This window comes from Patiria miniata, unplaced genomic scaffold, assembly GCF_015706575.1.
Source record: "Patiria miniata isolate m_02_andy unplaced genomic scaffold, ASM1570657v1 HiC_scaffold_24, whole genome shotgun sequence".
NCBI classification, from domain to species: domain Eukaryota; kingdom Metazoa; phylum Echinodermata; class Asteroidea; order Valvatida; family Asterinidae; genus Patiria; species Patiria miniata.
This window is the reverse complement of record NW_024037063.1, coordinates 7,936,699-7,962,920: the sequence shown is the minus strand read 5'-3', so window position 1 is coordinate 7,962,920 and position 26,222 is coordinate 7,936,699. Positions and strand designations below refer to the sequence as shown.

General features: G+C 41.5%; 1 protein-coding gene across 2 annotated transcripts in view; it reads left to right on the top strand.

Annotated features, from left to right (window-relative positions):
• Window positions 1-1,125: 1,125 nt before the first annotated feature.
• Window positions 1,126-26,222, top strand: part of LOC119731932 — a 58,611-nt gene continuing 33,514 nt past the window's right edge. The window contains exon 1 of one of the 2 annotated variants that reach the window (XM_038205232.1): window positions 1,126-1,328. In XM_038205232.1, the coding sequence (XP_038061160.1) occupies window positions 1,319-1,328 (10 nt within the window). In that variant the 5' untranslated portion in view covers window positions 1,126-1,318. Of the gene's footprint in view, window positions 1,329-22,451; window positions 22,902-26,222 lie in introns of those variants that run through there. The other variant, XM_038205231.1, reaches the window with a different exon arrangement.

The following is a 26,222-nucleotide window of genomic DNA, read 5'->3' as shown; positions in this document are numbered from 1 at the left end:
CTGATTGTTGGGCGGGAACCAACCTACCCCTCGAGAACGGGAATTATTGTCTGGCAGCCAGTAATTCGAAATTGTAAAGTTATAATTCAATAACTAAAAATGAGCCGGGGTCAGTATGTCATTTATAAGTGAGTAACTTTAGTATTGCTAGAAAAATAGCAATTTAGAAAAGGCATTTTTTTTCACGGCTAAACTCGAAAATAGCACGTGGAGTGCATCTTTAACTTCAGCAGATGTTTCTTAGCAGTCACCAGCTTTTTAGGGCTCGCCGTTACAAACAGTAAATCGGTCTCTGTATTTACTGGATGAGAGTAAGATAAGAGGCGAAGACACCTTGTTAACACTAGCCAATTACATCAAGGAAAGACGATACAACGGATTGGCTGCAGTAATCTGAAGAAAGGCTGATCATTGTAGTTGGCCTACTAGTACTTCCAGACTGAACACGAGACACAAGTATTTACCATGTCAGCATTGCAGAAAGCCTGAGATTGCCTGCCTAACAACATCCATTTAACCTATTGGTACCGATATTAGTTACATAGTATGCCCCCACCCCCACCCACCGCCCACCACCTATACAGTAAACTTGATATTGATTAATGAGTCTCAATTTCAAAGCTCTCTGTATCTTTTTTGTTGTTGTTTATTATACAACTGGAAATTGAAAGTATCTATAGGCTGCATGCCAAGGCATACAGAAGGTTGACGCATTCTATAATGTGTATATTGAAATCGTGTGTTGCAGTTGAATTGTTTCAATCCCCTTAAAGTCTCATTCATCCAAATAAGCCAGCTTTGCATGGGGTGCATTATTATACAGTACAACATTATAAAGAACAACGTTCTACAGGTGACCCAACCTTTGCAGGTTTTGTCAACAGAGTCTCTTTGAAAACAGTTCGCGTGTCTTCAGTGAGTACATCGTTGGGAAAACTATATACCAGACATTCAAATGCTCGAGACTGTAAAATACTTAAATGACTTTGCTGAAAGATCCATATACGTTGTAAGTCTTACGACTGAGCCACTCCATTGTATATTGAATAATACATGCTGCTTATAAATATGTATATAGGCCTACTGATACATACCACTTCTGTGTGTGCAGCGTGTGACTGATCAGAGGTCGACAGTGAGCTATTGCGGCAGTGCAGCAGGACCAAGAATGTGTTCCCCACGTCATTCCAGCAAAATTAATGATGGCATTCTAAAACAGAACCCTACCGCCATTTTTATTTAGTTACATGTATAAAGATAATATGCTGAAGTTCGCACTTTTATCTGTACCACCGCCTACGCTGGTAGCCCATTGCAAATGATCATAGGTAAGTGATTTTTTAATCAAGTAACATAACATTGGGTCATGACAACAGTTTTGTGTAAAGACCAGATGTCGATGAATAACTGGTATTAAAGAGAATGGAAAATAATTATACGTGAACAAATGTGCTTGTAAACAGCTCTTGCCCATGTCCTTGTATAGAAATGCTAAGGGTTCAAAGGTTTGGCAGAACATGTAGTTTGCAATGGAGCCAAGATTCTGGCATGCCGGCGTTCAAAGGTAAGCCAGTATGAGAAAAGAAACTTGAGGAATACTTGGATGTACCAGCCTTAGGAATATAAGCAATACATGAGAGGTGATAGTTGTGACAAATCGTATATATAACATATAGATTAAGTATAACGGTACCCTAAAGAACGATGCGGGTTCAAACCATTCATGTCAAGCGTGTGGCCATACCATAGGCATCATGGGCGTCGCCAGGATTTTTTCTAGAGGGAGGCAAAACATGTTTTTGCCAAAAAATGCCTGTATTTCTCAACACATTCTCGATTTATCAGTTTTAGAGGGGGGCAGGGACATTTCCCCCCCCCCTCCCCCACCATTAAATTTACACCACTATGACTTCGCGCCTCTTTTTCTTTTCTTTTTTCTCTTCCCCCCCCCCTTTTTGGGTGCTTTTCCAGGGGGGCAAGTGCCCCCCTGCCCCCCCCCCCCTTGCGACGCCCATGATAGGCATATTTCCAACCATGGTCCTGAAAAAATTAAAATGAAGAGATTGGAGAAGATTGCAAGTCGAGAGGGGAGGAGGTATATCCCCTTAATATACTGCATCTCACAAAATATATCGTGTATGTGGTAGGGACTCGTGAGTGTATGCGAACGTGCTGCATGCTTAATTGTCTGGGGATAAAAATAACTTTTGCAAACATTTGTGCAGATTTGAAGGTTTCGTCGTCTTAGACGATTACGGAATGGAGAAAGGGCAAATATAATGAACATCACAGTCCTGCCTTCCCAAAAAAATATTTCAGCATCTGGCTTTTGACTTAATGAATGAAATGTTTTGTCGTTTGATTAACTACTGAAGGGTGTCCAGAAGATCCGATCTCTTACGCAAAGTTGAAATATACATAAAAGTCGAATGTGTTGTAGGTCTTTATGCTATTAAGAATAAAGAGGACTCTTGGTTTGAAGGTTGAACTTAAATTGACATCTTGGTTTATTTCTAGACTAATTGTTTGTGGGATACCAGATATGTAATGTCGGAATGGCAGGATGCACAGTAGTATCCTTTTTAGAGTAATTCGACACACACAAAATCGTAGTTAATTGAACGTTTCTCATTTTGGATGAAACGTTTTTGAATGGTTTTGTCTATACAGCACACCTACATGAACATTCCTCTAGGCTTTGTGTGCCTTTGCATGTTTCTGTTAGGTATCGCAGACAGTGCATCAGTGATTTTTCACAGCCTCCATGCAATATAATGCAGCCTGGAAATAAATACGATAAAATATAACCCTAGCCCTCTGCACTGACAGATTACTACCACGTTGATAACGGTATCGCTCCTCATAGTGAGAATTCATATATAGAAAGTTTATTATGAGACATAAATCATAGGTTGAATGCCCAGAATATAAACGGCATGCGCTATTTTGTTAGGCCGACTTGGTATTGATTGTACCTTTTTGAGCACCTTCTTTGACAGGGTCTCGACCTAGTATTAGCGTGAATATATTCATGTTTTGAGGAAAAACGTTTTCTGAAGAGATGATATCAATAAATGATTGTATTGCCGACGGTAAACACACGACTGTCATGCTTGGAAAGACGTTGACATGTGTCTTTTAAGGAGCCATTTCGTCTTGGATCATGTGCCGGTTTGGGGGTTGCAGAACGCGTATCCAACGAAATTACAATAGCCTGTAAGATCATTTAACTTATAGGCCTATACAATGTTTTTTGAAAAGTTGCGGTTTCGTGCAATTATCGCGAAAGAATTTCGCCGAACATGTTGGTTCTAAAAATACAGCCGTTGGAGTTACACGGTTTCTTTACGAAACGTTGCCTTCATCACGTGGGCTCTATTTTTTGTTGGGACACGATTTCCAACATAGAATTGCCACTTGTATGCTTGATTTGCGGCACCAGTCCAATGTCACACCTTTGGCTCATATTTGGTGGCTTTATTGGCTGCTGATGGAAATACATTTAAGTCGAAAAATGGCTGCCGCAGCAGGACCTGGTGTTTACAAACATGGATCTTCTCCGACTAATACCTTTAAAATATGATTTGTAATTAATCTTAAGCACTATTCTGGCATTCTCTGAACAACAGTGTGTCTGTAATCATCATTAAAAGGTTTTAGCCAATGTGGCTATTAACAAAAATGAAAAACCTTTAATAGAGCAACCGCAATAAGGAAACCTTTTTACGTCTCATGGAGGCTGGAGGTCTTCAAGGTTGAATACGTCGTAATATTTCGGATTTTGTAAATAATTCTAACATTCTTTTGAAAATGTAAAGGTGAAGTATTTGATCTGAGCCTATAAAGCCCGGCTGTGGCCGACTTGATGATATACGCAAATATTTGTATTCACAGTGCATTTTGTACTGGTGATCCGCAGGGTCGATTTTAATCCTCTGAAACCAGTACAGCAGCAAGTTAGGAAAGTGCTGCCACTATAGTTTAAGGCAAGCCACATTGTCTGATCCGCGGGATCGCTTCATATTTTAATTTGTTGATAGTTGGAAAAATGACGTTTTCCATAAAAAGATTTTTCACTGATTGGGGTTTCTATTTCTCGTTGTGTATAAAGAGCACAACAGAAGTGCATATTTTATATGATTGTGTTTAACGCGTCTGGTGAAACCATTTCAAACCTCTTGAAGCAAAAATAAATAGTCTGCATCACATATTACGTGCAGAATCTGGCTGCTATTTTTACCTTTACCTTTGACTAGGGTATTTTGAAAATCTGTTGTTGTTTTTTACGAAGGCATCAGTAGAGTGTTTATCAGTGTGGACATAGTGTGGGCCGCGACGAGTTGTTGGCATAAGCGGGGATGTGTGGTCTGGAATGTAATTACAGGATTTCTCAGTCGCATGTTGTCAACAAAATATATTATCAAGCAGTATTTTCTTGCGATTTATACAGGGATTACGGATTTGCCAGTTTGTGTAACGATGCAGGCTAAAAACCGCGAGGTCTTTAAAGGGAATATACAACATTTGCAAACATCGAAAAATAAAATTACCAAGTTTTTACGAAATACCTTAATAGGATGTTGGTAAATGACAGTCTAAAGCATCCTGTAAAATTATGGCACCTGGTATACTGTCATTTTCAAGAAAAGTGGTATTTTTGTATCAATTTCCAACGCTGATCGGCCGATCAGCGTTGGAAACAACTGGCTTTTTTCCAAATACTGGCCCCAATTGACCATTGCACTTGTTTGCAATCGATTACAAATCTATGAACGGGTACGAGCCAGCTAGACTGGTTCCCTGACCTTACAATTCCCCAATGTATGTAAACTGCTCTGTTTCTTCTTATATGGAGTCAGGGAACCAGACTACAGGAAAATGATCGTTTTTCTTGGTTTTTATAGCATTTTCGAACCCAAAACCTCCAAAAAGTCAGTGTAACTATATTTGCTTTATATTTCCAACCCCCCAATTCCATCCATTTCTGAAAATTACAGCAAAAGCAAATGATGTATATTCCCTTTAATACTCAATAGTTTGATTTGCATGGGGTCCACTTGTTTTTGTCTTGATGGTATTTAATGACACATGACAGATTTCCTGATTGCTAAATTATACAAAATGTACAGTACTTTTGATAAATTGCAGTCGTGCATTCGTACTGTAACAAATCAGCAGCCGACATACATGCATGTATCGCTCGTGTATTTAGTTGGAAATTCAGGGGCGGATCCAGGATTTTTTTCAGGGGGGGGGGTTGGGTTTCATCAGCAAAAAATCTGAAATGAAAACAGGGTTTGTTTTTTCGGATACTTGGCCTCCGAAAATCAATTGGTGGTGGTGTTGGTGGTTTATGGTTGAGGGGGAGTGGTGGGGTGGTGGTGGTGGTGGACATCATTACCAGTATAGTTTGTTTTGGGGTGTCAGAGCAGGGGGGGGGGGGTGTCGCTTTATTTTTATTGAATTTCTATGAAAACAAAAATAATTTTTGACAGAGCTGGGTTTTTTTTACTCGCCCCCCCCCCCCCCAAGATCCGCTCCTGAATTATTCCCTGGATGAGCTAATATGCCCGAATTTTTTAAGGCATATTATCTTCAACAAATTTGATATTTTTTTGTCTATTAACGAGTTTTCAACTTGTTTTATTGTAACGCAAAATGTACTTTCTTCTTTTCTGGGCAAGTGTAGCCCTCCGAAAAGGCTGTTATTTCGGGTTCCTTTTGTGCACAAAAAAGATCCGTCCAGCGAGGAGACTGGTTCCCGGTCCTACATTATCGATCACGACAGTGGGCCGGGAACCAGTCGAATTGTTGTGGGGGCCCAATAATGATTCGAAATTTGTTAATCCGCAACTTAACGTAGGCCGATGTTCCTTCGAGGAATAATTCAAAAGTGAATAACGTCAGTATTGCTAGAAATAAAACAGCAATTTAAAAGAAACTTTTTTTAGGGTTGAACCTCGAAACGTCTTACAATAACAAGATTAATATATATATATATATATATATTGATTATTTAGCGTTCAATTAGTGCCATAACCTTTTAGGTATCTCTAATTTGAATAACCATCAAGTACATACAAGACATTTTGAATTTAATTTTGCTATAGGGCCTAGCTGTCATACCGCTCGAAATCTGATTTTTCACAATTTGTGATTTCTCTACTTTGTACAAAAGTAAGCGTTATTTTGTTCGAGTATGTAGAGTAATGTTTATCTGTTGAAATGACGCCTCTAAAGACAGGTTGCATTGGGCAAACGTTGATTATAGTGTCTTCCGAGATCTAAAAACAGTACATGCGTTCCATGATGAAAACCGCCTAACGCGATATTTGTGCCATAGTGTACCGGTAGCTTGCCGCTTTAAATTTGGGAACAGATGTTCAGCAAAGTGTATTGGAATTACCCAGACAACAAAGTTAATGATACTAAACAATATTAGCCTCATAGGCTTAATTATTTTCCAGGGAGGGACCCAAGTCACGCGTGCGTTTGAGCTGCACGCCATATGCCTTAACCCTAACAGTCCTGAATCCTCCAATTTTAATACGATTTTGCCTAATGAATTGTTTGCATATAGCGTGTCCCCTTCCGACAGACCTCAGTACTAATATTGAGAATCAAGTATTATTAAATTTACTTTTGTATAACTACTCAAATGGCCTCCAAGACCATTTAAATTAAAACATAAATTAAGAAGTTGATCGGGCTTTTTATTTTAAGATATTAACATGAGTGCGGAACCAGCTGGTCAATTTACCGTGTATTTATTTATCGCGCTTACCCGCCGCGCTTACCCGCACCTTCGTCTTGGGTCTAGTAAGATGCACATGCGTTATATGAAGCCATTGTCGCCTCATCCGGTTCGTTAGGGACTTCGTCTACACGCGCACCGCTGATTACTAGCGCCCATTGGCTAACACTCAAGTTGCATTAACTTCCTGTTAACTTCCTAGAAAACACAATTATCTACATTTATATCTAGCACGTTATTTAAATGTACAGTGCATTTTTATCCATTACAAGCAACAAACGTGCTCAAAATCTAAAGAAGGGTGCTGAACAACTAACCTGATGAAGTTTCAGCTCAGCTTCAGCTGTATATTTCGAGAAAAACAGCATTCTAGGATCTGGATTTCATATCAAAAGTTGCTGAATCATGTTTTGAATTGGGCCTGAATAATTCAGCGTCCGAGACACGTTTTCACTGTGCTTTCTTTTGTTGATTTCTTCAAAGTGACAGCTTGCCCCTTACGCAGGCGCGGTTCTACGGGGGGGCTAGGGGGGGCTGTAGCCCCCCAATTTTTTTCTCTAGCCCCCCAAAATAAATTCCGTAAAAAAAAAATTGCATTAGCAAAAAGAAGGACTGTGATGTACATGCGAACGGTCTCCCCCTAAAGAAGAAATAGCCGTGACAAGGGTGCATTAGTTAATATAGTGTTAATGATTTTAGGATTTTATTGGCGCTCCCCATTGAAAATATGGCATGAGCCCCCCCCCCCCCCCCCAAATTTTCAGCAGTGGCATAGCTACGGCAAAGTGATTACGGATTACGCCCCCCCATTAAAAAAAAATCGCGCCCCCTCAGTCGCCCGCCGACTAAAAATTTGACAAGCGGAGAAAATCACAGTGATATGAGTTACCATGATTAGCTGAATGAACATAAAGTGTCCTTTTTCTACGATTTTTGTATATCATTTTCACCAAAACTCGTTTTCGCGAGTGGCTTTATTTTACGTCTTGTGGAAAGCGAAAAGTAGCGGTAGCTATTGTCTGACATTGACCACGCATCGGTTTCTAACAGCGCCCCCATGGGAAGATGGTGTCCAGGGTCCCCCCCCCCCCCAATTTGATTATACGGAGGTCGGGTGTTCGATGAAAAAAAACCCTGCATACCTTCCAGCACGGATGAAATTGGGCGCCCCTCCATTGAAACATCCAGCCCCCCACTCGCCCCCCCCCCCCCCCCGGATGGGAATACTGGCTACGCCGCTGCTTTCCAGACGCAGAAACATCATATATCACTGGCAGCTCAGTCTCGAGTGACCATGCTTGATACGCCCCTAGAGTGTTGCCGTGCATGGCCTTGGCGTCGTCTGCTGTGGCTGTACGGCCAATGCGTGAGTGACAGTCCCTGTTGCACTTGGTGCAGACGTATAGGGAGAAGCCTGGGTGCAAGGGTTGCTGCCGCACGCTTTTGCCGGACCCTCTTCTCTGGTGCGAGCTGAGCTATCCTCACGTCTGCATCTGCGATGCACTCCCCGACTGTCTGACGCCAAGCATCTCGCAAAGCGGCCTGTATCTCCCACCTGTCTTGAGAGATATTGCAGGCTTTCTGGTCTCTCTTGCAGGCGTCCTTGTAACGGAGTGAGGGGCGCCCGACTTGTCTGGTGCCAGTGGCCAGCTGTCCGTACAGGATGTCTTTTGGAAGCCTCCCATCTCCATGCATCGGACATGTCGAAGGCAGCGTTGACTCAGCAGGGAATACAATTATGCTGAACATTTTGGCGCGCAGCAAGATGTCAATGATAGGATCCTGCCAGCTGATACCGCATATGGAAGGCGTCGGGCCGGCGCTCTTGCCTCATGTAGGTGGTCCAGGACTCATTTCCGTAGAGTAAGGTGCTGATAATGCAGGCCTGCAGACTCGGAGCTTGGTATGTTCTGTCGGCGCTTTGTTCTCCCGCACTCTCTTAGTCAGTCTAGCCATGATTGTGTTTGACTTTCCAAGCCGTCTGTCAAGTTCGGCGTCGAGCGAAAGGTTGTTGCTGATTGTCGATCCCAGGTAAGTGAAATCGTCCACATCTTTCAGGATGACGTTGTTGATTCTGATAGAGGGGGCAGTACTGACGCCTTTTACGCTGATGATGCCTTTCTTCATGCTTGTGATGAGCCCGAACTGCTTGCAAGCGTCGGCGAAGCGATCTCCCAGTCTCTGAAGAGCTTTCTCAGTGTTGGTCACAAGGGCTGCGTCGTCAGCAAGCAGCATCTCCCTGATGACCACTGTCCTCACCTTGGTCTTTGAACGCAGTCGTGCCAGGCTAAACAGCTTCCCGTCAGACCAGGTGTGCAGATACAGACACCGTCCGTGGACGAGTCGAAGGCGTAGGACGGGAGCAGGGAAAATAGGATCCCGAAAAGGGTCGGCACCAGTACACAGCCCTGCTTGACACCACTGTTGACGGGGAGGATTCCGAGGAGGATCCATCATACATGACTGTTCCCTTCATGTCGTCATGTAAGGAGATCACTATGCTGCGAAGTTTTTTGGAGGCAGCCGATCTTCTCGAGAAGTTTAAATAGACCCTGCTGACCAATTCAAAGGCTTAGGTGAGGTCTATGAACATCATGTAGAGCGGCTGGCCTTGCTCTATGCGCTTTTCTTGGAGATGGCGGAGAGAGAAGATCATGTCGGTTGTCGACCTGCCTGCTCTGGAGCCCTCTTGGGGTTCTAGGTAGACGCGATCCGCGAGTAGCTGCAGCCTGTTGAGGGAATGCGAGCTTACACCTTGCCAACGATACTCAGGAGGGAGATCCCTTTGAAGTTGTTGCAGTCACTACGGTCGCCCTTTTACTTGTAAAGTGTCACAATGGTGGCGTCACGCATGCCTTGGAGACTGCACCTTCCTCCCATCAGAGGAGAGTAGCTCGTACAGCGGCAGAAGCAGTGCAGGTACCCCGTGCTTGATGGCTTCAGGTGGCTGTTGTCGCTACTTGGTGCTTTGTCATTTGGGAGGCAGTCGATGGCTTTGCTGAGCTTCTCCATAGTGGGGCACTTCGTCTAGCTCCTCCATGATGGGCAAATCCTTCGTACCGCTAAGGGCAGCGTCGGAGACTGACGTTTCACGGGAGTCCAGTTCTGATTAGTGCTCCACCCATCTGTTCCTCGCGGTCGGTGCCTGACAGACTTCATGGGCGATCCCTTTCACAGCAGGGCTGAGGGCCTTCTTAATGCCGTTGTACATGCCGCGGACGTTTCCAGACTGGGCACCACGCTGGATTCCTTCGCACATTTGCTGCCCGAAGTAGTCGTTGGCACACTGTCTGGCAATGCGTTGTGTGATGCTCCGAACACTTTTGAGCGCTGCGAGTGTCTGTTCGTTTGGGCATCTCTTGTGTTACAAGAAGGCTTCATGGTTGGCCGCAATTGCTGGTTCCATCGTTGGAAGGTATGCGTTGAACCAGTCATGGCTGGGCCGTTCCTTCTTGCAAAATGTAGAAATAGCTGTAAATGGCAACCTTCGCGGTGTTCCACTGTGCTGTGGCGTCATGCTCGGGCAGGTCCTGGAGAGCTTGGTCCAAGGTGGACACGTACTCTTCCACCTTGACAGGAACCGACATCTGCGCAGGGATAATGTGGGGGACGAACTTTTGGACTGGAGCGGTGCAACGCGCGTGGTTGCAGACGCACTTTGCTGCAAACAAGGGCGTGGTCAGTGTCGCAGTCTACACTAAAGTAGGTTCTGGTGATGTGGACACTGTTGAGAGCAGACCGCCTGGTGATAATCAGGTCAAGTTGGTGCCAGCGTTGAGACCTGGGGTGCTTCCATAACACTCTGTGTGATGGTTTAGGCTACACTCCAAGAAGGTGTTCGTAACGCTGAGATTGTGGTAGGAGCACAGCTCCAGCAGTGTCTGACCGTTCTCGTTTTTCGTTCTAGTGTCATGGGTGTCCGAGGCAAGTAGGCCATGACTCGTGATCCGAACCTTCTCTGGCATTGAAATCGCCGAGGAGGAAAAGGTGTTCATCTTTTGGAGATCATTTGATCAGTTCATCGAGCTGTCCATAGAAGTGGTCCTTACTATACCTAATCCCCCTTGCAATATTGATAATGATCTTAATGTTTTGTTCTTTAATTTTATTTTGAAAGGTAATGATCGAGTATCCAGAAACCAGATGATCCAAGATTTTTTTTTTATAATTGCCGTCATGTTACTTCCTTCTGGAATTCAATTATGGACTGGATGGAGAACAAGACTTAATTCTGGTCTCGTGGTAGACAATGAGCTTCTTTTGCTTGGTATTATCGATAATAGATTTAAATTTCTCATTCTTATTCTTTTAATTTCTCGATTCTGCATTTACAAAATGAAAATGAGCGACAAACGTCCATCTTCTGTAGCTTTTAAAAAAGATTTCAAGAAGGACCATATCTGTGAAAAATATATATGTTGTTAATGGAGTTGTTCAGAAATTGTGTTCAAAGTGGGAACATTATTATATATTGTGTCAAGGGTAATCTCATTCGTAATCGCGTTTAATTTGTCATTGATTAGAGCTGTATTGATTAGTCAACTATCGTATTGATTTTGTCAAAGGATGAGAGCTGATTGAAGAGTAATAAAATGTTATCCCTAGGATAAAAAAAAACGTTCGTCGCGTCCGACGCGACGTAAACAACCGGGGTTTTTTCGTCTTTTCTCGGGGACGGTAACCATTATAACTTATAAGGTTTGTTTCCTTTCAACTAGACCTTTGAAAAAGTATAAATAAACAATCCAAAACATGGATTTGGGGGGGGGGGATTTCAGGCCGTAATGCCCCCTTATCATGTCAAATTATGTAAGAGTCTACATAATTTACACTGCACCTGGGGTGTCAGTTGCAGAAAATAGACATAATAAGGTCGAGGTCTTCGAAATTATGTTCCTTCTTAAAGAAAAACAATACATGTATCAATATAAATAATATCGTTTCCTAGCTGTGCACTTGTAACTGCAGTTTTCAAATCAGTAGGCCCAATCCATGATTCTGTGGTAATCACATGCAGTATATTTCTCCTCTAATATTAGTACAATCAGGTAGAATTCATGTCAGTTAAAAGCCTGAACGGTGTAACAAAAGCCGAGCAAACACACAAATTGCCATTGGCAATAGGGGAAATGCAATTCGAAGAGTCAAGCGACAAAAAGCATAAGTACCATGTTGGCTGGGCACTTGTCTAAACAAGTGCTTGACACTGGCTTCTCTTTTCCCTTGGGGTTCTTTTGCCATTATCAAGCCATCAAAGAAGGGGATTGTTAATGTCCATTAAAGGGATCACTGTTCCTGTGAATTGGCATTAGGACGAATCCTCAGAGGTCATCAACCTGTGGGATATACTATAGATATTCTTTCTATTACTGGCGGGTGCCGGTGCCACATGAAATTTGGACTTACCCTTTTATTGGTTGAAGCCTCACACTCTCCTAATCATAGGCATGCGCAATACGTACTATCAATGAGTTCGTTTGTCATTGAGTCCTTAATTCTCACTACACATGCACTGCTTGTAAAGTTGTATAAACCAGCACCAACGACAGTGGTATCAGCCATGCTATAATACGAAACATCCGATTCAGACGCGGCATATTGGTCAGTTGTCAAATACATGTAGGCCCTTCTAATCCTAGCCTTTAGTCAAGTCCCACGCGCCTATACCCGGACCATCCGGACACGTAACGCACCCCGGATGCTGGCACGTAAAAAGACTAGCACGAGCGGCGAAGCCGCGAGGGCCTTTACTATCTCGTGAAACTAATCACTTATTCATTTATTCACGTAATATAAATCAAGCAATATAAACCAATCATCTAACGGTGGTTTGCGGTTACCAACAACAGCACCCGCGCCATGGCGAGCGTGCGCCAGACGACGGCTGATTTACGTTAGTAATTCTGCATTTTCATTGGTCAATTCACAACGGGTAATGCATTATGCATGTCTACCAAATCGGTAGACAAATGCAAGGAAAAACATAAGCGTTCTCCACGAGATGGTAATGGCCCTCGCAGCTTCGCCGCTCGTGCTAGTCTTTTTACGTGTCAGCATCCGGGGTGCGTCACGTGTCCGGGTAAGCGCGTGGGACTTGACTTGTCCCGGGATTCGGTACATACCGTTATTTCGTTTTACCGTTTTGGATTTCCTCAAAAACAAAAACAGTAAACAACCCATTGACCGTTTTGTCGTTTTACATTTTTTTAAAACGGTCAAACGGTATTAAGATAAATACGGTTATTCCATTTTATCAGTTTAGTTTTAACTAAACTGATAAAAATTCATTACAGCATAACGATCAGTGATTTTTGTTTTACAGTTACACAAATAACTTTGGGGAAAAAAACAGCAAAAAGGTCAGTATTGAACACGGACTGGTTTTTTTTATTTTTTTATTTCAGTGTCATAAAGTTAATAGTCCGTGGTGGTGGGCAAGGGGCCGGAGTATGCCGTGCACGAAGAAGTGTTACCGTGGTTATCGGTATAATTAATGCGTAGTGTGATTCCTGGCGTGACCCTAACCCCCATACTGCGATTCAGTTGGTGGGGCTTAAAGAGTTGCAAGCAAAATGGGGCTGGAAAATGTCAAGGAGGAAATTTCAGAATGGATACAGGATGATAAGACGTATGAAGAAGTTGCAGATATGTTGAAGGAAATTGGAGTTCGGTGCGGCTCTTCAATAGCCAATATACGCACAAAAAAAAATTCGTGAGAACGACATAAATGTAAGGAGTGAGGGCAATTTCCCCGGCAGTGACTCGATCCCAAGGACACATTAACATTCCAAGGTGCAGTGCTTAATTGCCAACCTGAATCAAAAAAAATGGTCGACGAGACTATTGACCGTTTTGTCATTGTCATGTTTTTGTAAAAACAACACGACTATCATCGGACTATGCATACAATAGTCTTGGCCCAAGTCGTCAGTGATCGATAGTGTTTTAGTTATTGTTGTTGAGCGCACTTTTACGCCCTCGCACAACTGTTTTTGACTTTCTCTGAATTTAGGCTTCGCTAGTACCCCCGCCCTGCAAACAGGGAGCTGGGAAGGGCTGACGAGCTTCACGGAATCTTGTGAAGGAAGTGGGGATGGCATTCTGGATAACTTATCATGAGCTATATAATTTAGCATCCAGCTGCAGCTAAAGACCGCGGTTAGCTAATGCGCACAAATGCTATCCGAAAACTATCTCATAGAAATGCATGCATTCCTTACCGAATGTGATTTCTTTTTCTTTGCGGACCATGTGGACAAATTTGAGCGTCGCATGACCCTTCGTGAATTCGAAACGCGACAGAGCCTGAGCAATGACGGGAATTGAAAATTTACAAAATAGACAAGTTTTACAGATTTCCCTACATTATTACACTTTTCAACGAAATAGGCATTAAGAATGGGAATAAAAGAGTAGGGACTCGGTCTTAACGGCCGTTTCAAACCTTGCAGGGTCGCGGCCGTGATGATTTGCAGGTCACAGGTCACGCAAAATCTTTCCAATCAGAGCGTAAATTCGTCAGTCCGTCCCAGTGTCCTGTTTGCAGGGCGGGGGGGGGGGGGGGGGGAGGGTTCACGAGCGAAACTAAAGGCGCGCTGGTCTAGTTATTGTGCCGTTAGAGGGCGCACTATGCACGATCCACTGTCAGTTACTAGCGTCTTGAGCCAAGACTATGCATATAACACCTTGTGCTTCGGAGACCTGCCTGTGCACAATCCTGCTGGAGCTAAAGAGCATGGCAGTGATCAGTTACATTTATATACAAATAATTGTTTAAATAATACCAGGCGTCTTCCAAAGCGTCCATTCATCATTCGCATGTCTCCTACCTCATTGCAGGCAGATGGTGCGTATTGTATAGATCAATGCGTAATTATGAGGCATTGTCGTCATCATCATCATCTATCAGTCGCAACCGAGATCTCGTTCACAACGCCACGCCACGCCAGGCGTCTTTATCCCTCATTATGTACCGAAGGTCTTCAATTTCACATTCAGGCATTGTAACTAGCCTTGGTCAATGCTCTCGTCGTTATTCGTCCCGTACGCGGTCAATCGTCGGCATATATCCTCACGCGCTATGCACATGCATGTAAAAATACAGCGCGAACAGCGACCTCACGCGGCCACTATTTTTATGCAAATCAGTTGGAGACGACATCGTCTCCAACTGATTTGCATAAAAATAGTGGCCGCGTGAGGTCGCTGTTCGCGCTGTATTTTTACATGTATGTGCATAGCGCGTGAGGATATATGCCGACGATTGACCGCGTACGGGACGAATAACGACGAGAGCATTGACCAAGGCTACATTGTAACCAGCCTTTTGTAATTGTTACCAGCTTTCAATATTTTTGTGTGACTGTGATGCATAATTAGTGACTTATAAATCTGGCAAGAATTTGATACAATCTACTTTGACAGTGGCCTGTTTAATTTTGTTATATGATAGGTTGGCAATTAGTTAAAGAGCACGGACAGTATTGTTTTAAGTAAGAAAGAGTGTTTACATCAAAAACGCTTACGGGTGATGATGTTTTTCTTTTGCGATTAAGAAGGCCTAAAGTGCTGATAATGAGGAAAGTCGTGAAGTGAACCCCCAGGACCGCGCTATTTCTGGTTTGTAAAAAATCAAGAGTCAGATGAGAAATACGTAGCAGTAACTTTGGTCAGTACATAATTTTTATACACGAATACAAGAATTTTTGTAACATTTGTGCCCTTCTTTTCTTAACGAGTGCCTTTTTTTCAAAATGAGGTTGCATCACGACAAAATCCGATTCCCAGTAAACCTTGGCACATAGACAAGGCAACCCGTCCTATTTTGCAAGGGTTTGTTTAAACAAATCTACCTTTTTTTTCAAATTTGCTATGTTTTTTGTCAAATAACCATTCTTGCAGAATTCTGCCAGAAATCTGCCAAAAAAATCCAATCTGTGAAATTTTCTTTTTAAATCCGTCAAAGTTAGCCGAAAATTGGCTAAACGGTCACTATGCTCGCAGGTCTCGCAAATTGTAAGAAGTTCAAGTTTACATTTATTGAAGAGTCCAATACTGTAACTTAATTATGACCTTCCTCCATGATTCAGACTTTGTAATTTTATGGTAACACTCAACATTTTCATTCAAATGACACCTTCACGTTTTAATGCATTAAGATGTATTGTCAAAACTGTAAACAATCAGCCTTCGCCTGTGTACTACGGTAAGTCTTTCAACTACGTTTTCCCTCAAAAACGCGACTGCCTCACAAAACGCCAATTTAACAGACCAACGGGAAAATTTACAGACGGTTATGCATGCCATGGTACATAATTATCATGAGCGTCAATCGGTGGGGGACGAGGGACCCCCACCCCCTACATTTTAAAGCGGAGGATATCATATCGTTTGGTCCCCCCCCCCCCACTTTTTCTTCCCCGAATAAAAATGTTACCCTACTATAATGATTCTGTTACTCAGAGTAGCTGATTCAATGACTCCAAACTCGAAATGGTGTTTAAAACATAACCTTTTGCTCTAAACAATTAATTTTCGTGGTCAGAAATAGCCTCAGTTCGCATCACAGAAATCGCATTTCTGTAACTGCATGTCTTCTCAACTAAATCCCCCATTTACATTTCACTCCCCACATTTCCCACCCCAACACAAATACGCCCTACCCGATCTATGATCGGGTAAATCAGCTTGTTTAATATATAAATATAATGTATCTCCCTGAAAAGCGCCATATATTGTAGGTTAGTGTGCATATACTCGTCGGTTTATAACAGTGCCCCCATCGACAGATTGTACCAGTCCCCCCCCCCCCCACCACCACCACCAGAAAAAAATGTGTCTACATTTTCAGCACTGATGTTTAAGTGCCCTCTTCAAGAAATGATCCCCCTGTAAAAATGACCTTGCTACGCCTCTGATACTTCAAGCAAGTCGTTCATATTTCATGCCATACATACATCTAGTGTACACTGTAAAGACACATCGCATTTTTACAATGAAACAATACAATATCATGTTGTTTTACCTTAAAAATGTTAAATGAAATCAGGGAAAAACAAAGGTTATAAGGTTTAAGTAATCCTGGCACATTAGTACTCTCATAATGATGAAAATGGAAAAAAGCGCCGATATTTAAGGTTGACTCGTAAACATGCAGGTTATGTGCACTGCGAGCAGGTCACGTGACCCAGCAAAGTGTCCTCAGTGCGCTCTGGTTAGTTAGGATTAAACAGCGCCCTCATTTTCTTTACGCACAGCATGCGTACACACGGTCCGCATGCGTATAATGAAAGTCAGAAAATTCTTGTTTTGAGATACGCGATCTATCCACCGATTTTCCAGTTATATATATTGTTGATTACATTTACAGAACGGACCTCAAATTGTTTTAGAATTATAAAATTTACAACAAATTAATTTGCGTTGAATTGACTGGGAAAACCAAACATCGTACAAATGTGTGAATCTATGCAAGCACTATGATTTAAAAAGTCTTCATATTTAATAAGGGAATAAATGTGTGCTTGCTTGGCCGGTTAAGAACGAAGGCAAGGGTAATTATCAGCAACCAGACTCCAACCAGTCTTAAACATAGTGTTTAAAACCGGCCAAGCACATATTTATTCCCATTCATCAATACCTTTTCGGTCAAAAATATCAAAACGTTTCGGTACAAAAAACAAAACAAGTCAAAACTTATAAATTTCCAACGATTTTTTTCAACAATTTTACTTCATGTTTTTTTGGGACACCCCTCTAGCTAAATATTGGTATGTCCAGTCTCGAGAGTAGTGTTAAACAACTCCTTGATTGGGAATTGGCGCGCGCGTCGCGCGTACTGCGCGATGTGGTGCAGAATGCAGCTGTGCCGGTGTGTTGTTAATTTAGGATATGACATGCTGATTCACCGTCACAGGTGTGTTGCGTATGCCTACGTGAGGATTGTGAATGTTCAATCAATAAAACGGTAAAAGGCGCCGGATTCCATAGGAGTCCAAATCTCATGCTGCTCTGCAAAAGTGTTTAAAACCGGCCACGTGACGGGTTCTCGACCAATAGAAATGACTAAACTGTCTTAGGTGTTTATTAATTAGGGAATAAAAGCGTGAGGACCCGGTCTTCCTTGCGCGATAATGACCGGGTTGGGGGATGGCTGCTGTAAATGAACCGATTTTCCCTGGCAACCCCCTGGGGGTCAAGTGCCATATACCATAGAATACTACGTGGTTTGCAGTTTTTGTGCACACTTAAAGGGAATGTACAACATTTGCTTTTGCTGCAATTTTCAGAAATAAATGGATTTGGAGATTAGTATGTTATAGCAAATATTGTTAAACTGACTTGCCTCACGTTTTGGGTTCGGAGATGGTGGAAAAACCAAGAAACCAACCATGTTCTTGAAGTCTGGCTCCCTGACCCCACTTAAGATAAAATGGAGCAATTTATAGACTTGGGGAATTGTAAGGTCAGAGAACCAGTCTAGCAGGCTTGTAACCCTTCACTGGTGTGTGATCAATTGCAAAGAAAATGCACCGCAACCAAATACGAAAAATTAGGAGCAGTTTTTAGAAATAAGCCAGTTTCTCCTGCGCTGGTCGGCCGACCAGCGTTGGAAAAATATGTGTTTTCTTGAAAATGTCAGCACAACAGGAGCCACGATTTTACAGAATCCTTTGGACTGTCATTCCCTAACAATCCATTAAGATATTTCGTGATAATTTGATCATTTTTTTTTTTTTTTGATGTTTGAAAATGTTGTATCTTCCCTTTAATTGTATGGAAATAAATGCATACTACAGGTTACTGCTCAGTAGTATTTTGTAGCTTTGGGTGAGTTTTTTTTAATCAGGTAAGCATTTTTCATCTTACATAGTGCATATCAAGTGAAATAAAATTAAAACAACAAAAAATTTTCCTCACATGTGGCTATCACTAGCTGCTGGATATCTGAGCCACATTTATGGGACTAAACCAGGATCGGGGTGCTCGATTCTACACATTACTTATCCGTATACCACAGCGTGAAATAGTGGCACAGAAATGCAATGATTACACCAGCATTTTAGTAACCTCAGCGCTGTGGTTGATCCTTCTATAAGACGTTGACCCCATGAGATGGCTTAACAAGTGAAGCATGCAATAAAACACGGTCTGAATTCCCTGATCACTTGTTCCACATATAGGCCTATTACAGTGTCTTGCTATCGATCGAGAAAATCCCCCCATTAAAGCCAACCAGGGAGCTAGGGGATACAATGAGCACTCAGGCGAAACAGAAAGCCAGCCCTGCCTGGAGGTTATTTCTCCACGCGGGGACAGAATTTAAAAAGAACCCGCTTACTCAGCAAGCTGGTGGTGTGGGTTTTTGCATTGTCAGCATGTTCTTTATAATGTAAACCACAATTAACAGATCAAAATGGAAAAGTTGTTACACCTTGATATTTAATTGTGAAATATTACTTTCTTGTTGCTAACTGTTCGCTAGACCCAACAAGTACGTCTCTCATGATGTACGCTTGTTCATAACTTTTACTAATATAGGAACATATTTTATGCAACTTTCTACTCCTCTTATTTGTATGGAAACTAATTGACATCCCTCATTGGGTAATTTTAGTGAAAAGTGCACTTCTTTTACAGAAATATTTTTCCTGACTACTGATACCGTATGGTGTCATGTTATAGAAGACACTGTTCGGTTTAGGGGTTTTCTGTTCAAATTGTGAATACAAAAATTTGCTCTTGAAAACATTCCTGAGAAATGTTTGCTCATTGGCTTACTGTCATATACTGACACAACAATGAATCACCAAAGAAAAGGACACTTTTTTACGACAGCAAAATATCCAAAATTCTGGCATTTGTTGTGTTGAAATAGCTGTGACATTGAGGTTTCTGCCTAAAATGACATCACACATTTGCTCATGAATATGGCAACTGGCATTAGCATCAAAACACAAAAATGCACCAAAAAGACCCTTGAAAATGGCAAAGGTACATTTTCAAGGATTGCAGTACAAAAACTTACATTACACGGCAACGGGTATCACTGTTATTTCGGTTGTGTAACAATCAAACGGTTGTTTACTATATGAACCTAGCAACCCGTTGTGTAAACTGTTACTTGGGTAAAATATTACACAACTTGTTCAATTTGTTTTACACAACTGGTTGCTAGGTTCATATAGTACACAACCGAAATACGGAGGCTCTGGACGCCGTACTGGGTTTGGCATCCCTACGACTTAGATGTTTGTCTGGCAGGAATAAAATGCTACAAACAATAATGTGTAGGCCCCTATAACTAGTTAATTAAACTTCATTTGCTTATTATTTTGGAGGATGTACGAGCAAATTAGCGATAAAACATTTCAGTAAAATTCACAGGACAAATACTATGTTCAAAGACCTATATACATTATGTTCGTGATATTGGATCAGGAGCTGATTTTTTTTTCTTCAAAATTACCAGGTGACAATCACACATTCAGTGTCACACATCCAGTGTCACACTAAAATGATACTGAAGATAGACCGTTTGCACTACACCCATTTTTGAGGTGTGTGCTTATGTTGAACAGGGATACGCATGAGCAGACCTCTTTTATTGATTGTTAATATAATACGTTAATATAAAACATAAAGACGGCTACTGAATGCAGTCTATCTATACTGAGAGGCGATCTTTGTGAGGAAGATTGGCATCCGTCAAAACAAGATATGGACCTTATTCACGATGTAGCCATTTCTAACGTGTTCCCTGAATGTATTTCATTAATTGTTAACTGTTGAATGGGATGGCGCCAGACTATTTATGCAGCCTTATTTTACTTCTCTTTTTTTTAATCTGGCTTAAAACATCAGGGAATGCTACAAATTTTAAATTATTCATTTAAACAGACTTGAATTATTTAGTAATGTACTTGTTTTCATTTTTCTTCGCAAGATCCAAAAATGTAGATTTTACCTCACTTTCAATTCAACATGGCCGACTCGTGAATGAGGCCCATACCAGTACACGTTGAAAATCAAATCCTCGTACACAAAGCGATAATGACTGGTGCTGCGGAGTTCGAAATATGGGAAGTCAGTTCCCTGATCTTTGTACATCAACGATTAACGTCACAATATTGTTTTCACGATATCGCACATTTTTTTACGACATCTCGCCGCCGATTGCTGAGTGTATAGCTTTGTACAAACAGCCCCGCCAACTACGGACACACGACAAGTTCACTATAGTGCCTTGGTGTACTTGTGTACACCAACGTGACGTAGAGGCTGCTATAGGTTGCTGGTAAAAAAAAATTGCGACACATTTTGAAGCGAACATTGACGTCAATATTTGCGACCGGCCGGCCGCCGGACAGTGACAAAAAATCGCCACCGCAAGAAAAGTGGCGCATCTAGTTGCCCCCTCCCCCATTCAGACACTGACTAATGTTATAGTACTAGTAAAAAGGGGGCCCAAAAAGAATAGATGGAATGCTATAGTGCAGGGATGGACACCACATTACACCCAAGGGCGCTGTTCCTGATACAGATGTACTGTACATCTTATGTATACTGCTGGCGCTTACGCGCCTTATACTTACATCAAAAAGGCGCATTTAAAGCTTTTGTACTTTTTTCTTCTGGTTTCCAGTGCTATTGAATACATTGTGGTTGTTGGGAAGATCAAACAATACTCAAAATCCGCAATTTGTTTGTTTCTCATCACGAAAAAGTTAGGGAGGGGGTGATCCAGTAGCCCATCCCAATGATCAAAAAGTGGGGGTATATACCCTCCCCTCCCATCCCCCAGGGATTTACGTGCCTGATTAAAATACAGTCCCAAATATGATTTGGTCCTTTCCAATTCAATAGTGAAACGAAGACCTAACGAAATGACCGAGACAGAACTGGTTGTTGTTTACCTTTGAAGGACATCAGACTTTAACAAAAGAATAATAAAATTTGACCTCATGCACCGTTGCGTTGCTGGTCCTTGATAGGCCTACAGGGTCTGACAAGCAAATATTTATGCTGAAATTCTCATGCACGAAAACCCAAGCCCTTTTGAAAATAGGTTCGCTGTAGGGGGTTATTTGTCGGGTAATTGCCTACGATTCCATGTCCGTCCCGACATTATACAATCACCAACAATTCACTGGGGAAAGCTCCATGATCTTATTAACGTGTTCAACATGTGATCAGAGCTTAACATTTCATGTACACAAAGCACAGCGCAACCCATTGACAGAATGAGCCCTCAGCTAGCTACAGCCCCAACTCCACGTTGAAGAAATAATCCGTAGTGATCTCCCGAAATGTGTTGTTGATTGCAGATTAACTACTCAGACTTGCTATGATAGTGTTGTTGTCAGTAATTGAATTTTGGCATCTTGGAGGCACTTTTACCGAATGTGTCATCAAAACACAGTTTACAACAATTTCATGGTATCGCTCCAACAACAAAGCAATAAGGCATTATTTGATATAGAAGAAAAAAATGAAGAGGTTAGCCACTTTGTGCATTTCGTGTATGTGTCTATAAAGTAGGTTGTTTTTGAAACCTTTCTTCAGAATTCTTTCGGACAATAATACCAGAAGGGAGCTTTGTTTGACAATGAGGCTGTGAAGCTGTTGTGGGATTTGATTGAACCTATTGTTGATTACATCACATAATAGCTGCTTGGTTTCAATGGTCAGCTGTACTTTCTGAACGGCCTTCATGAATTAGCTTGTCCGCTGGCCCTTTTCTGCAACACGTACATCACTGATGTAGCGTTTTTGTTGATCAGGGAGAGAGGACGATTCGAATGAGCTGTACTTAGCGAGTGGCAACGTCGGCCAACATTATGCTGCTACTGTGAATAGTTCATAAATGCTTGAGAATCTGGGTTTGTTCATTTGTGTGTAGTCAGTATATAACATTGTCGTCCCTAATGTTGTGTGGAATTGAGTTTATTCCATACTAAATTCTTCGCGATGGACTTAACCTAATACAACGGTGCTTTCTCCAGGGGATTCGGCAATCAAATTTTACGCGATTTCTGATGTTTCTGCGAGTTCAAAATGGAAAATAATGTGCCCATGAAAACACTTGGCCCATCTGCGTCCATGCTGGATAAACTTCAAGAAATATGGGATGATATCTTCCATAAAGGTAATATACTTGTGGTTAATACGCAAACAGGCGCCTTTTAAATCGGAATTGAGTTTGCATCAATTTTCTTTTTTGGATTAATTTTTACTTATGGGCAGTTGTAGGGTTTTCCGGGTGAGAGGTGTTTTACGCCTGAGACTAACTGTATTGGAAAGTAACGTTTGTCCTGTATAATAAGCTACAATTTTGGAAACATTAATTGTACATCTTGTAAAATCTATGATATTGAAAAGCCGTTTAGTCTTATTTTTTTCAGACTGTTGTGATGTGATGAAGTACTAGCTGCCACAATGCAGGGGCGGCGGAACCGGGGGGGGGGGGGGGGGGGCTGGGGGGCGTTTGCCCCCCAGATTTTCCCAAGTGCCCCTTTTTGCGGCCATAAATGTGCCCCCTCGAGCATTAAAGTGCCCCCTCGAGATAAAACAAAAATGCCCTTAAAGTATCTTACTATTTCTTAGAAGTAACCATTTCCCAATAATGGTAGAGATATTTTTGATATAAAAGAGGAATATGAAAACCAAGTCCCAAAACCCATACAAGACGCTCTGAAAATGGGCACATAATGTATGTTTAGCATATAATCATTGGTTTTGAAGCGCCCCCCGAACCCCCCCCCCCCCCAAGTGTCCGGTGAAAAAAACGTGGCGACATTTCAGCACGGGTTTGCAAGTGCCCCTTTTGGTTTGCAAGTGCCCCTTTTGGGTGCTGCCCCCCCCCCCCCCCCCCCCCACAGTTTTAAACCCGTTCCGCCGCCGCTGCCACGATGGATCAGTGTTTTCCAATACGTGGCTTATACGTGTAGCAAAACAATTTTCCATATCCTTAAGCAGCTTGAAAAACAAAAGTTTACTTACATTTGTAGTTGATTAAACTCATACAAACACTATAGCCTAAAGAGTAGTGAATTTGCATTGAAAACATACACTTTGGTATGAATAAATGTAAATGTGATCCCTGAAAGTACAAATTCACATTACAATTTTTTTAATTCACATCTTTATCAAAATTCACATGTAGAATAATTCCCTAACCCTGCTGAAACCAACAGGATCCAACTATGTCACATACCCGATGGAGCCTGTTGGATTGAGCAGTAAACCCATAGTGTACATTCCTCGTGCAAAATGTTGGATTCAGCAGGCAACTGAACAGCATTATTATGCCATGTTGGACTCCGTTGGATTCAGCAGACAACTGAAAATGAGGCACAGTGGATTGAGCAGGAAAGTCCGGTTGGACTCGGTTGGATTTAGTAGGGTAGTCCTGAGGAAGAACTAGGGGGTTAGGGGCGATGAAAGTCTAAAGTCACATCTTGTTTTCACACGTTGCCAAAGTCACATTCATGTTTTTGGCCACTCGGTCTATTTCACATCCACTTTTCAAACTTTTCTAAAAACAGTGGATCTGAATGGGTCAATCCTAAATGTAAATTTCGATGAAGATATATGAATATGAAACAATGGGATGGGAATTAACAGGGATCAAACGCACATCCGGTATCCAGTACAAAAGCACACCTTCGCCTTCTATTGTGGAAGGAGGTTCTAGTACGTAAGCAGATTTTCAGACCCAAACTCATTTTGTCCTTTGAATTTAGAAGTCGCATACATGTATTTTTAAAAATCCTTTTTGTAAAACATAGCCCCCAAAGCCTCAAATTAACACTGGAGCTTCTCCGTATTCATAGCCACACAGCAATGCGTGCTAACTTTCCTGTAAAGATGTGTTTCCTGAATTTGAAATATAGCAATTTTTCACTTGATATTCGATATGGAAGCTTTACTTGCCTGGTTAATAACCAGGAAAAAAATCGAGTTCTTTACCTGTAGCCTAGATGTCTAGTTATCCTCATTTTCAGGGGAAATCTGGAGAGAGTGTGTGCAAAATTACCGCAGATTTTTTTTCTGGAGGTCATGAGTCATACACCTTTGACTTTCTGATTTTATTTACAAGGTAAATAACTTCCACAGCAAATATGCCTATCCAATGAAAAACCTATCCAATTAAGATTCAGGAAACATAGCCTAAATAAGAAAATTTAGCCCGCATCGTTGTGTTTCTCTAAATATGGATGAAGTCAAGTATCTGGCACGCATGAGGCTATCACAAAATAGGTCTACACGGCTATAATCACTCTCTTAAGTGAACAAACCAACACATACATTTTATATTATTCCAAATAATTTTAAATGATCCTCTAACTTACAAAGAGCATATGCTTCCGGGAAATCTAGATTTAAAGTACTTTTGGTGCGTTCGCTATAATGATGAAATGATATTGATAAGGCTTAATACCGGTACATCTGCTTTTACGACATATGTAGGTTTACATAACGTCGGTTGTGTAGAAATCAGTAAGACAACTCTCTAAACAATCATCCTATTATCGTTTTAGAGTACATGAGCTCAAAAATAAAAAAGCGATGAGGAAATTTTTGCTCTGGTTGCGAGGCACTTATTACTTTTTAAAATTTGGTTCGTTCGTTAAAAATCGCTTTTTTTAAGCAATAAAATGTTCATAGTCTTAAGTATAGGGCCGCGGAAAGCGACTAACCTCATAAAGGGCCATTCTCCACTTAAAGTGTTCAAGTTTGGTCTCGGAAATGGCGGTATAACAACATTCAATAATTTGGGTAACTCTTTCAGAACTGCAAACTTCAATAGTTTCAAAACACTGAACAATGCAGCGATGGTTTTTAACGACGCCAGAATTTTCAAGAACCATAAAAATCTCATGCTCAATTCAACAAGATTTTGCATAATTCAAATGATCCCTTGAGTGTTAGGTTTTTAATAACAAACAGATACGTCACTTCATGTTCATTTTTGAAAAGTTCAATACCTTTGATAACATGCATGAGACGCCCTTAAAAGAGTTTCCGTGTCGTGTTTGTGTATCAGAGGCAAATGACAAAGAAATACAATTTATTATTGATATTGTGAAATAACAAACGTTTTCTCTTGATCAGGAGAGTCGATTAAGTAATTTGTTATAATATTTTTCGTATCAATAAGCTGTCATTTTGGAATGAGGCCTATTTACAATGAAGCATGAAGTAACTCGAACATAATCGTTTCGATGATTAGTTGGTTATAAAAAATGTTTCCTGTAAAGATTGAGAAAAAAATATCCAATGTATAATCCCGTTTTGTAGCGTATATTATCTTAATCACTTATGAAACTTAATCCAAATATGGATTGACACAATTTTTGTCGAATAAGATCATATGCCGAGTGCTCTTTCCCCCACCAGTCCTCACTTCCAACAAAACAACTGTACCATTCAAGAGGAACCAAGGACATTTTCTCGTGATCATGTT